This window comes from Neodiprion fabricii, chromosome 1, assembly GCF_021155785.1.
Source record: "Neodiprion fabricii isolate iyNeoFabr1 chromosome 1, iyNeoFabr1.1, whole genome shotgun sequence".
Lineage (NCBI taxonomy): Eukaryota > Metazoa > Arthropoda > Insecta > Hymenoptera > Diprionidae > Neodiprion > Neodiprion fabricii.
The window spans coordinates 39,398,733-39,412,890 of NC_060239.1; the positions used below are offsets into that span (position 1 = coordinate 39,398,733).

General features: G+C 41.0%; 1 protein-coding gene across 5 annotated transcripts; it reads left to right on the plus strand.

Annotated features, from left to right (window-relative positions):
* The first annotated feature begins 873 nt into the window (after positions 1-873).
* LOC124177711 (voltage-dependent calcium channel subunit alpha-2/delta-3) lies at positions 874-14,149 on the plus strand. Of its 5 annotated transcripts, none has more exons than XM_046560400.1 (18): positions 874-1,161; positions 2,170-2,356; positions 2,446-3,390; positions 3,478-3,810; positions 4,509-4,565; positions 6,629-6,709; positions 6,816-6,890; positions 6,963-7,067; positions 7,198-7,269; positions 7,358-7,508; positions 7,617-7,683; positions 7,889-8,040; positions 8,140-8,263; positions 8,951-8,983; positions 10,017-10,288; positions 11,093-11,439; positions 11,509-11,868; positions 12,550-14,149. In XM_046560400.1, exons 1-18 carry the CDS (start codon positions 1,070-1,072, stop codon positions 12,952-12,954), a joined length of 3,858 nt encoding a protein of 1,285 aa, XP_046416356.1. In that variant the 5' UTR covers positions 874-1,069; the 3' UTR covers positions 12,955-14,149. The 5 variants fall into 5 exon arrangements, with proteins under 5 accessions (XP_046416356.1, XP_046416365.1, XP_046416374.1 ...); XM_046560409.1 differs by having other exon boundaries at positions 11,099-11,439; XM_046560418.1 differs by lacking the exon at positions 8,951-8,983.
* Positions 14,150-14,158: the final 9 nt, after the last annotated feature.

Below are 14,158 nucleotides of genomic sequence, written 5' to 3' on the forward strand. Positions count from 1 at the left end.
CCAAAGTTTAGTATCGATCAAGGGTTTACATATTTACGGAAAACGTTGCTATCAAAAAATGCATCCAAAGTTTTTTTATACTAAACCCCAAATTCAAATCCCTTCACCGTAACACATGACAACCGAAAATTCAAACGTGAGTTGGTATATTGGAAACAAAGAAAGACTGTCTTGCTTCCCTGCGAAGTAAACTTTATCCAGCCACCTGCGTTACGAGGTTCACTAACAAGGAAATTATCCCTGGTCGATATCTCCGATTTGATTTCTTTTGTAGTTATAGTAGACTAAAAACTAAGCGACACTTATTTTTTCTACCCGTCATTAAACACTTTAAGGGGGTGAAATCATTCTCCGAAACACAGCATATTACGGGGCGATTTGGCAGTTTCACCCACCAGAACATAATACTTTTCAACCAAGCCAAAAGTTTCCCCCTAACGAGAAATGACAAATGTATTTTTCTCAATTAAAAAATACAAAAAACTGCCGAATCGCCCCTTGACATGCCTTACTATGGAGGGTGCTTTCACCTCCTTCAAGTGTTTAATCGCAGATAAAAAAAAATGTAATACGTATCGCTTAGTCTTTAGCCTACTATGACATATTACAAAAGAAATCAAATTGGAGATATCGATCAGGGATACCTTCTTTGTTAGTAGCGTGGGAGATGTTGCGGTAAACGAACAGGCCGCCTGATCCGTACCGGGGCAAGAGCGCAAGCTCAGGGTCCGTTTTACACGTGCGCCCACGAAGGTTAACGATGCGCAAATTACATATACGTACGCACATGCATTAGCACAATAGCTGGCAGCACGTTACCCTAAGTTTGCGCCGGAAGGTGCGCGCGACGAAACTCGCTCGTGGAGTTAGGTCAGAGCGCAGTTGTGTCGCGGGTCTAGCTACGAAACGATCAATAGCCAAGGGAGCGGAGCCACACCGAGGCCATCGCCAAACGCGATTTAGATATCTAATTCCACCCTGACACTTTATTAAATGTTTACGCGTCAAGTTTGGAGTATAATATCATAGCTTCACAACGATTCAGTCCTTTTCCTCATCCCCCCGTAGAATGCAGTCACCCTTTCTTACCTCGGTGATCATCACCTTGATGATCCTTGCTGAGGGTCCTTCGGGAAGAACTGAACGTATCTCCTACAACACGTAAGTATGAAAAAATAAGCAGACACTTGTACTACTGCAAACGCTTCAGAACTTGACTGAGTTAACGATGAGTGAGAAATCACATCGGGCAGATGAAGGAGTGCGGATTGACGTGTGGGAGGCTATTCATCTTCATCGGCCTTTTTTGATCGAACTTTGTCGACCTCGATATCATCATATGGTTGTTATGATAGTACTGACGTCACGGTCTTGGATTTTATAACGGGTATTAAAGCCTGATTAAAACAGCACACTACCCCTAGGTCGTATCCTCGTTTGTTAATACCTTAAATCTATAAATGTTCGTTAATCGCTGACGTGTGAGTAAAAAAAAAAAAAATTTTACATTTGCGATATTCAAGGATACGAATTTATTTTGTTTTTACACGAGTAGTTCACAGACTAACAAAATTACTCGACTGATGCTATGACATAGTCGCTGTTTCGCTGCTACATTTGCATCGATAAGTCTTTAGTGTTTTTATTGCGTATTGCGAAAGAAAATTTCGAAATTTACACACTTCCTGTAATAGAAAATACAACAGCAATTTCGTTACATGCAAACGAACAGCAGTGTTCAATCAATCTACCCGGCCTCGTCGTATCTCAATTCAGGCTATTAACGTTATGTTACCAGTTTGTAAATTTATCCGAAATCTGAATTAGCGGATAAACTTTTGATAGTAGAGATAATAATTTTGATAAGTATTTGGATCGCTTCGACATGCAGCTCCGATGCTGCAGCATCGTGTTAAATAGCTTCATCGTAAATCATAAATTGAAAACAGCAACCATAAAACACAATACACGTACGTTATATGAACTGCCGTTAGCTGGATTAAGTCGGAGTCGCGGGAAAGTGAGTTCAAATGAGAAATTTAGATTTTCATTAGCTGTTAAAATTGAAGGAGTTATTTTTGCGAATTATGATATCCTAATACCTAACGGCACGTTGTGTCGTTGCTCGATTCCTGAGGAAGCGGTCACTTATCTCTGTGCTTGATACAGGGTCAAGTCCTGGGCTCATAAGCTGGGATTCGAGCTGTCACTGCTCGGTAAGTACGTGACGCGAGTCCAAGAGCTTGAAGAGAGCTACAGACAAGCAGAAGTGAAGCCCAGGGATGGAGCCGCTCTGGTCCAGGAGATAGCGAAAGACATTGGGTTCTTGATGGAATCGAAAATATCTGCAGTCAAGGTTAGCGCATGCACTGACTTATGGGTATCATCAATTCTTTAACCCAACGTTATATCGTCACCGAGTAATACATGCGAACATTTTTGCAGCGAATCATGGACGTGGCTGAGAGTTTGGCGGAGAACGCGAGCAATGATGTTAAACCTCCGGTCATGTACCACAACGCGAAGGACAACAACTTGACGATGACTTATAGTGCGCATTTTGGACGCCGCGTAAATCTCAACTATTCCAACTTTCACATACCAACGAACGTCTATAACCAGTCGTACAACGTCGTAACGGCGATCACATGGGCCCAGAAGCTGAATACAACGTTCATGAATAACTATGACCTCGATCCCTCCTTGTCATGGCAATATTTCGGAAGCTCGACGGGGTTCATGATGCAATATCCGGCTATCAGTTGGAACATGGAACCGGTGGACCTCTTTGACTGCCGTACGCGGAACTGGTACATCGAGGCTGCGGCAAGTCCCAAGGATATTCTTATCCTCGTGGACAACTCCGGTAGCATGACCGGGATCCGTAAAGAAATTGCGAGGCACGTTGTAAACAGTATCCTCGACACCCTGGGGAACAACGACTTCGTGAATGTAATTAAATTCTCTAACGAAACCCACGAGGTAGTAGCATGCTTCAACAACACCTTAGTCCAGGCGAATTTAGCCAATATACGGGAGCTCAAGACCGCGATGGAATGCGTGGACACCGATAAGATAGCCAATTTCAGCATCGTCCTAAGGCAGGCCTTCGAGCTGTTGGAGAACTTCCGGGAGCAACGTAAAGGCACATTGTGCAACCAGGCCATAATGCTCGTCACCGACGGTGTCCCCGAGAATTACAAAGAAATATTCGCAACCTACAACTGGCGTGCCAACTCTGACGACCCTGACATGGGTGACATGCCGGTAAGGGTCTTCACTTACTTGATTGGCCGCGAGGTGCCCGACGTCAGGGATGTAAGGTGGATGGCCTGCGCCAACCGGGGCTACTACGTTCATCTATCGACGATGGCTGAGGTCTCTGAAAAGGTATGACGCAGATTTGATTACACAGAAACTTGCGGCAAATGCCCCATGATCGTTTAATTGAAATTGATTTCGGTCACGGTGTCGCAGGTTTTGAACTACATACCGGTCATGGCGAGGCCTCTGGTCCTACGACGGACGGACCATCCAGTGATCTGGACCCCGGTTTATGCCGACGTAACTGACCCCATAATGACGGACTGGTTATGGGAACAAAGGGAGCGGAGCTACCAACGTGAACTTGTAGAAACGCATCGCATCCACAACCCCGAAACGCGGCAACGCCTAATGAACTTGAGGGAAGAACGCGAGAGAAGATTTGTCCAGAAACACAAGAGGACCTACGACCAGGACGATGACCTACAGGAATACAGACTTATGACTACTGTCAGTGTTCCAGTTTTCAATCGGCGACCAAACGCGGTGAGTATAACATAACTGTCTAGACCAAGAATCGAACAGGGAAGAGGATCAAAACATGTTCTAGGGTACTTTTCAGAATCCGAGCATTACACTAGTCTTATCAGCATTATAACAATTGTTAATTAAAATTACAAAAAAAATATAGGATGAGAAGGCCATTAGTGGTGGTCTTTTGTATTGCCGTTCATTCCGCAGTCTGCAATAAGTCTTGGAGTCGACTTCAGCCAGATGGCAAGTGGGAAACATATAATATAATGTGACTACCCTCGAAACGGGAAGTCAGGCGACCGCGACAATTCGAGGTTTTCCCTATTTTCCGTAATATCATTTATATGTTACCTACGTTACGTCTGTAGTCTAAATGGGCCAACTTCTGAAACCGAATATGTACATATTCCAGTAGAAGTTCGATAAGTATTGCGTAACGTGAGTTACGTCAACAACCTATAAGCGTGTCAAGAACAAAATAATTGATCTTTCGTAAACTTACGAATGATTTAAGGTTTTAGGTCAACGAGTTCTCCGCACGTCAAGCTTCATGCACACTATGGTTTACATTTTCTATGCCATGGGTGCAGATGATTATTCATGCCGCACTCTACCCCTAACTTAATTAACTAAGCCTGTATGACTTAGCCCCTGCGGAGGGTGAACAAACCCCTTGCAAGAATTCGTTTCACGCTGATCTCTGTCCACAGAACATCACAGAGCAGGTCCTGGTGAACGGGGCATACTGGGTGACTAAGACTCGAGAGGTTCGCAGCTGAATGCAGCGTTGTTTCGAATGCTTCCAATGCATAGATTGAGCAATTAATTGACCCTTGCAAACCCTGATCCCTTGAGCCTCGCTATTTCTGTACCCAAGCGTAAAGAACGTCCGTGTGAAATTGGATGAAGTTTCAACGCGTCCTTGAGTAGTTCAATACACGCATATACCTATATGTATATGTATATTCAGCCCTTCTTTCGAACCCGACGGGTAGGTATAAATAATTCACTATCCAAACAAACGTCGAGCTGTCATAACAGGAGGCAACGGAATCACCAATACATAAGACGCTTCTTCTTGGGAACAGATCTCAGTTCGATCCCACTTCTTATAGGTCTGCGTTCGTCCGTCTTGTATTCTGTCTAATACTTACTTTTTTGATCAGACTATTTAGTATTCAACTTTTAGTGTATACAGTCACTACATTATATAGTTATGTGATTCGTTTAAAATACCCCATATATATCAGGTAGATAGGTAGGTAGATAGGTAGGTTTGGTGGTGGCGCTAACATCGGTGGTAGATGGGTGGAATATTTTCAATATCTATTCTATAAATAAGAGAAGGTGGGGCAAAACGAGATATTTCATTACTGTAGGTCGAACCGTTCGCAGTGAACTGGACCAATACCATCAATATAAGATTGGCAAAGAAATTTAATCTCTTTATGTTGTTTATGTGACGAGCCAAATGGGATTTATTTATTTACTAACATAAAATTCCAACAATTACCACCATGAGTTACGTAAAAGGAAAAAAAATCTTGTTGTATTTTACTTATTTCAGCTACATATTTCATTATTATGATCGTGTGACAAACTATTGGGTTACGAGTAAAACTTTTCTCTTTTATTCCCCAATGTATCGTTGTGTCCCATCTCTCGATACTTACCAAGTTTTTGACTTTGTGAAATTATAACATTTTTCAGTAAAAAAATAATTGAATCAGCAATAAATTTGGTATTATTTTCTCAAAATATGCTGTATATACGTGGACAAAATTTAAAAAATTCATTGTCGTTCGTGGTTTTTCAAGAATTTCGCTTTTACATTAGGCGTCGTGATCGTTTACCACCCGTTGCCACTCGCAATATGACTTGCAGATGCGTGTGGATGAAATTTAAATAAATCCACTGTGATTTTATGTTTCTAATCAATTTCATTTTTTCATCAGACAGTGTGAAACTTTTACCACCCGATGCCACCCGCCGCCATGATCTTATTTATGGAACGATCTTAATGCAGAGTGTTGATATTGTAAATGAGTAGAGGTCCTGTTCGCTCGTGCCCGTCCCGTTGGATTGATGCGAGGAGCGAATCCCGTTAGCGTATTATACACAACTCCAGTTATTATAATTATCAATTATCATAACGTAGTCAAGCGTATCGAGTCGATACGAACTATTCGATATTGTAATTTAACACATTAATGCTATATAGTTACTATAGACGAGTAGCGAGTTGAGAGAGCTTGGAGGATCGTGTTGGTTATAAGAAATATATGCCACGGTCAATTTTCATTCCATCGAATCCCATGATTATTATCGACAAAAACCTTCAACGTTCCTCTGAGCTATCACAATTTTAATAATTCATACAATTATAAACAGACAATATATTTGTCACATCATTTGTTTACTTATCATCATCATCATCATCATTATTATATTTTGGATAGTTTTTGGCAACGCAATTAATTTCGAGTTTATCGTACGAATTATAAATGTATACGTAATAACTTGACAGTAGTCATCTAGACGTCGTTTTCATTAACTAGAAAAATAATACAACAGTGCTATTATTTTCACATAGGTTATATATTATTTAAATACATACATACAGGTGTATAAATACGTGTCATACCTTACAGTTAGACATGTTTTGATTAGAAAATTATACATCACATATGTATTTTTTATAACACATACATAGCGTTGGTTGGGGAAGGTAGAAAAGCTTCGATACTAATTGTTTTTCTATAGTCGTTATGAGAAGTTTCAACCTGAAAACAACACCCAGAGCTTTTTGTTAATAATTTTTCTTTCGCAGACTCGGATCGCTGAGCTTTTAGGAGTGGCTGGAATCGACGTACCGATAAAGGAGATTGAGAAATTGATGCTACCGCACATGGTTCGTGTTCGTCATTCGCTTTTTAATTTTTCACTCAAATTCCACGCTCCTTGCCGATTGTGAGAAACAACAAAACACTCCATTATCCCTGTGTTCTATTTTACAGCTCGGCGTTAACGGCTATGCTTTTATCGTTACCAACAACGGCTACATCCTGATACATCCAGACCTTCGACCCGTCGTAAGTACCGCGCAATTCGTTGACCCATTATTGTTAGTCAAAGTGCTTTAAATTTGACCATCTATCACACAGTTCAGGAACATCCTCAAGCCAGCATATAACAGCGTGGATATGGCCGAAGTCGAGCTGATCGACGACGGAACAATTCCCCGAAATTTTAGCAAATCCCTGCTTCAGGTATAACCAGATTCCATGCTCTTTTAATAATTTTCAAAGGCAAGAACGCTTCCGTTGAGAATAATAACTAAAATATTAGCGACATCAACCTGCGCTTCGAATGTTAATTCTACTACCTTGGCGTTCACAGTTTCGTGATTTGGTGATAAACCAGTCCAGTGGGATGACAACGCTGCACACGAAATACCACTATGACGACATGGTGAGTAAATTTCACAAGTCTCGATCCGATTTTATCATTATGTGACGACGAATAATGATCAATTGATATCCTATTTGCAACGTTTCAGCAACGGGTGGGCAGGATGAGGAGAGACTATTTCTACACTGGCATCAATAACACACCGTTTACGGTGGTGGTGTCCCTCCCGGTGCACGGTCATGGTGGTAGCTACCGGGTCCATGCGATCGAGGAAATTCACCGATATCAGCATCAACGAGGTAAGCACGCACCTATTTCAAACCCATTTATGACACACGACATTGCATCACTACTTTCTCTTGAAAATCCGAATAATTGAATAATCAAAAAAAATCTAATCGTTTCAGACAAAGATGCAACCGATTACTTCTCCGGTAGCAATTGGCGGGTGCATCCCGATTGGACGTACTGTGGGTAAGTATCGTTTATTACGTAGTGTTGTGAAATGGTCGACATTATACGTTAAATACAACTAAACTATGATGGGATTTCGAAAAAATGCTACAATTTTATCTCCGTCAGACTTATTTCCTGACTCACAGCATGAATGCGAGGAATGAAATATAGGCCTAAAGCGTGAAAACTTCAACTCTATAAATATAATATCGGTGCTTTTCAGGTACCATTACGATGGTGACCACAGCTTCAGCACGCCAGAGGAAGAGCTGCTCCACTTCCTGAGGCGCACCCGCGTGCCGGGGTGGAAGTGGATGGACATGAATAGAGTTGGATCCCATCCCCCGGAGCATTCGCATTCAGGATCATCACGTGGTAAGTATCGTCGCATTGCTTGTTCGCGTGCCCTTTCATTTCATCCTCTTCTTGGATGATGGTCAAACCGGTGACCTCCACTTCTTTAACCGTATGCAGTAAACACGAGCAAGGTGGAAAGGACCTCGTACTACTGTGACAGAAATCTCCTCCTGAGTCTGGTGTTCGATGCTATGGTAACTGAGTGGTTCGCCAACGCGAGCACCGTTCGCGAGGAAAAGGGGTAAGTCATCAAGCGAGTTTACGCGTGGCTAAAGAACGCTTATAATTATCATTCGATAATAGAACGACACCTATGGCACACGCACGCATGCTCACAAATACACATACGCACAAAGAGACACACGCAAAAATGTATCGCAAATGTAATCAGCATGTGTGTGAAATTATGTAAATATACAATATTAGTATTGTAGTGAATCCTATGATATTCGATTTTAATCTAACGGGGTACTCCGGTCTTCGTTTCATATGGTTGTAAGATACCTGGTTTTAGTCTTCTCCAATTCGTTACTTCAATGGATAAAGTAAACGCGATTGATCTTGATTATTCTCAGTTTCGTTATCATTCCCCTCTGTGGTAGATGATTGCTGCCGACGAATACAGCATCCCGTTCGTAGATTCACTATATTATCTTATCACAATCACGCTCCTCTGCAGATCCGAGCACGCTTTCATAGATATTAATCGCATGTCGCGGAACACGATCAGAGAATCGGGGCAAACTCTTTTCACTGTGCATACAGACGTTACAATATATGTATACACCTATACATGTATATATACGTTTATGGATATACGTGTGGTAGATGAATATACATATAGTTTAAACAACACTTGTAAATATATTTTATTAATTCAATGCACTTTGATTTGTCTCTACTAATACAACACTTTAACATCATGCAGACCCTTAGCTATGCTGATGAACCTTCTGTCCAGGTAACACCATCAAATAATGCACCTTACGTTCCTCCGTTATAATCGTCTGCGAGTATGAAAAAAAATCTTTTCATTCGATTGTTTATTTATTTTTTTATTCCCCCTCCACTTCATCTCCTCATGTTTATGTCTCTAATTCCATTTTCTCTCGAAGTTCCTCTTGTATACACGTGTAGTTACTTGACTACTGCGCCCGTAGGTATAGCGGAAACCCGATAATTCACCTATGTGATCAAGTCTCCGTTAGAAGTCTACGATTTTTTTATTTACTGTTTAAATACCTGCATTCACTTTTACAGTCGTTGATCTATAAAAAGAAAAAAAAAACTTGAGCATCAGACGATCGCAATTTACCTATGTAGACAGGGTGCCCAATTCGAATCAAGCTTAGAATGCATATCCCGCTTCCATTGCAAAAAAAATATATGCCACCGCACCATTAGCATTAGCGATGTGGTAATTCGACTAAAATTCGGTGATAACGTTTCGTCAATTCAACAATTTGATAATTCGACGGATGTTGAGCAAACAATCAATGCTGATCAGGCTCTCTGGTACTTTAAAATAAAATACAGATAATTGCGTACACTACTGAATGAGTTACGGATGATTATATTTTACGAGAAAATTTAAAAAGTCTGTTCAGATATTTTCACATTGTCCCACTACACGTAGCCTACACTTTCTCCCGGACTCCCTATAAGTCACAAATTTTTTCCACTGTCGGAAGTAAATGAGATGTAGAATGTAACATCACAATCGCATGATTTATAGTCCTTAAATTTTACTGTGAGTAATAAAATTCCAAATCCAATGCGCAACTAACAAAAACAAATACTGTACTCATCGTTAATTTTGCAAGCTTTTTCATATGTCATTTAAATGGCAAAGGGGATATTTCGGTGATGGGTTGATTCGCCAGTAGTTATTAATTTCATTGGGACACCCTGTATACATTATAGGATAACGCAATCGTTCCCGTTCAATCAATGGTGGTAAACCCGACAACCTGACAGCGTTATCCTCGATGCAGGAAAGAGTTACAACAGCGATTCGGCTTCACCCTGGCCTTCGTGGCGACCCACAGTGGCCTTACACGGTGGCAGGACTTCCCCATTGAGAACGACACACAACCCGAAGACCACTTCGGTAAACTCCATCCTCGAGCGATCGACGAAGTCTGGTACAAACGCGCCGTCGAGCAGTACTACGTCCAGCCGGACAGCTTCGTCTTCTCGGTCCCCATTGACGACGCGGGGGCGGATAACGAGACCTTTGTCACAGCGAGTCACGCCATATTTATTGGTGAGTCTCGTTTAAATATTTCGCTAACGAATCGAAAAGCTCAATTCTTTTACAATTTGAGCTGCTCATCATGTCGGCTTTTATATACCAACGTATTAAATTTAGGGAGGTCCTTAAAAAGGTCATTTTTTAATTTCGACCGGCTCGCGATCTAAATCAAATCCACATAATTCGAAAATAATTTCCTCATTTGTTCAGACTTTTATCTCATCTCTAACCCGTGCTCCAAATAGGGTGGATTCCATACAACCCTTTCCGGGGCATATCAAATCTACACGACGAATTTCGATGAAATTTGGTAGAGGGGGGCTTATGGGTCGCTGATTACGAATCTAAACTGAAAAATTGAAAATGAAAAATGGCGGATCTAATACGGTGAAGCGAAATCCAAAAAGTCATTCGATTTCGACAAAACTCGGTACTCGGGGGTTTTCGGGGTCGGTGATTACGAATCTGAACGAGAAGTGTGATTTCTGGGGTTTTGGTCCACTATATTGGATCCACAATTTTGAATTTAGAAATTTTGAGTGCAGATTCGTAATCAGCGACCCGAGAAACCGCTCTATACCAAATTACATCTAAATCCGTTTGGTAGATTTGATATGCCCCGGAAAGTGTTGAAATCCACCCTACTCGGGGCACGGGCTAGAGTTGAGATAAAAATCTGAAAAAATGGAGGAGTTATTTTTGAATTATATGGAGCTGATTTGGGGGTGAGTCGGTCAATATTCAAAAATGAATTTTTTAAGGACCACCCTAATACCTATACATACGAATGTTGCGGGTAACGATAATAAACATCAGGTATAGGAAAGATGAAGGCCCCGGCAGCGGTCGTGGGCTTCCAATTCAAACACTCGAAGCTTCAGAGTCTCTTCCGAAACATAACCTACAGCTGCGAGGGATTGGGTAACTGCCAAAGGAGTTGCGAGGACGAAGGGCTACATTGCTACTTGGTGGACAACAACGGGTACGTCGTCGCTGGTGAAAATTCATCTGACGCGGGTAAGTTCTTCGGCCAAATCAACAAACATGTCATGCTGAGTCTCGTCGAAAACGGCATCTTCGACGAGATCGAGATATACGACTATCAGGCGGTCTGTTTTCGGGATGAGAAGAAAATCTGCAGCCACGGAAACATTTTGTTGACTGTAAGTACGAGTATGCGCAAATAACAGTTCGGCACCATCATCGAAAGGATTCTTCGTTCCTTTTCGCAGCCCTTGAAGACCCTCGAGCGAGCCGCAAATTGGGTGCTTGGTAGCCTGGCCTGGATCTGGGTAAAGAGCGGTATTTGGTCCTCCGCGGATTATGCGTATGCTTACCCTTACCCGAAAGACGATGACGATGAGCAGATAGACGAAGAAACAGTGGATGAGGATGAAGAGGAGGACGGGATAATGGTTGAGGAGGTAAAGAGCAAACCGGACGTGCCGGACGAGAAAGCAAATGCAGAGAAATCACATGAAACGAGCGATCAAGATCGGAATGACGAGGAGCCGAATGCCGAAACTAAGGGCGAGAAAGACAATCAGCCGCCACAAATCAAACGGACGAGGCCCGAAACCTGCGACCAAAGGGTGCAACTGGCTTTTCTAATTACAGACTGATTACACAGGTCTGCAAAAATAATTTTTTTTCAGCTGCACGGGATGTTTTTGATAAATATTATGTTTTCAAGTGTGCTGAATCCAAAAAGGACTTACATTTCCCTCCAGCGCGTACAGTATTCTTGCAAAATACAAGCTGTTTGCATGAAAAAAAATAGCAATAACGAAAAAAACCACCATTTCATTAGAACAAACTAGGCAATATTTCTTATAACATGAGATAAAAATTTAACACACCGGTGTTTATTCTTTTCCTGTGAAACCTATTCTTCTTCTCTCTGATACACGTTCGGACACGCTTCCGCTTACCATTTTTTGTTTCCCTGTTTGCATTTATTCTTGAGTCTCACTACAATGAATATTAAATGGAAGTAAGTAATGACTTTTGCTTGGATTTTTAGAATCAAGAACAAGATACCAGATTTCGAATTACATGGGAGTTTTACTCCGAATGAAACTACAAACACGAGTTGAAGAAAAAACCCGATGTGATAGAACTTTTTGAATATTTATCCCGCTTTCAGTGAGTGAAAATCTATAAGAAACGGTATAAAAAACCTGTGCAGTTTTTTGGTTGCAGACCTGTGTTATCTAACAATAAGCATGTATTCTACTAAAGCGAATAATCCCAACAACTTTCTCATTTTCCAGATGAAGTTGTACCTGCTGCAAAACGTTTCTGCAGATAAGTATGACATTGATTGTGTCTCTGTCGGCGATGTTGAGAGGGACTGCGAGCGGCCCTACGTCGTCCAGCCAGTTGACTCGAGCAACATGATTCTCCTCGTGGTGGATGCGATATGCCTAAAATCGGACGCGGAAAAGCTGACTGTTGCTCCCAAAGAGGTTGAGGATTACAAGGACAGTTTGGCATGCTACAAAGCGACCAACAGCCTCCCGAGGCGGAGGCCGGACTCTTGCATCCGCAACCACACGAAAGAACGAGAGATCAAGGATCTCTGCGGGGGTGCTTCACGCGGCATCGGCATTACGCTGCTTTCGATGCTTTTGCCAATTTTACTCACTGTGCCATCCTCGTTATTCGCTTTTTTTTAAATCCTCGAATTTACTGCATCGCGATCAGTGATCGAGACGGAATTCAACAGTCGTTACAATTGATTTAAATTCGTTCTTCGAAATCCTGGAGCTTATTCGAGCTTCAGCTAACAAATATGAGCCAAAATCTATAGTGAGTTACATTGTTGAGATATTTATTGGTAGATATAAACAGCGTATCGTCAGTTTAGTTGCCAAGCGCTGTATGACTTTGGGTTAATGTGATTTGGGAAGAAACTATGTAACAATTGTAGTCGTAGATAAATCGAAACGCATGTAATTGAAATCTGTACTTATCAAATTTCTCGTCCAACATGCTTTCTATTTTTACTCGTTGTCAGTCTGGTTTCTGGTTTCTTCCAATTCTTTTCTTATTGTAGTTGTATCATTCCAAAGTGGGGAATTTTTGATTTTTCACTCGAAGGAGCATTTATGTATTGTAGCAAAGTATGAATAAAATTTCTTTATGTTGCGATCTCCGACGAGTATATCTATATTCTATACGTATGACGGTAAAAGTTTCGCCAAGTTTTTACCAAATTCACGAAAGCTAACGTATAGGCGCTTGTACAGTTGTACTGCTGTAGGCGTATTGATAAGTTATGATAATATATTGATTTCCTACTCGTAAGTTAAAAATTAATATAGGTATTCGCCTAGTTCCTACATGTTTTTTCTAGTGATTTTATGTATCCGTATACTTATATATTTATAAGAGTGGAATTTTCGAAAGTAGATACATAACTACAATCGGAAACTTTATACTTATTTATGTACTGTATTATATTACATACGTAGCTAAACTTATTAAAACTGCGTGAAACCGCAACCAGACTTTGTATACTATTGTAAGCGATGTATTATATACTTGTTCAAATTTTTCAAACGATATTACTAATTGATTAGGGTATAATGAAACAAATTTGTATTGAATTTTATTTTTCTCTATTTTAATCAACCCAACGCGTGTGTGCTTATTACGTGGGCATGTGTACATACGTTATACATAATATATTATAGTACAGGTACCTGTATTATATACGCTGCGTAAAATGATGCGTGCATATATATAAACATACATATATGTGTGTGTGTGTGCGTATATAAATCTATAAGTACATACATATATATACATACCTTTATAGCATATATATACGATGAAGTGTGCCTTTCTGACGCGCGCGGATAGGCGAAGTCTTGTTGT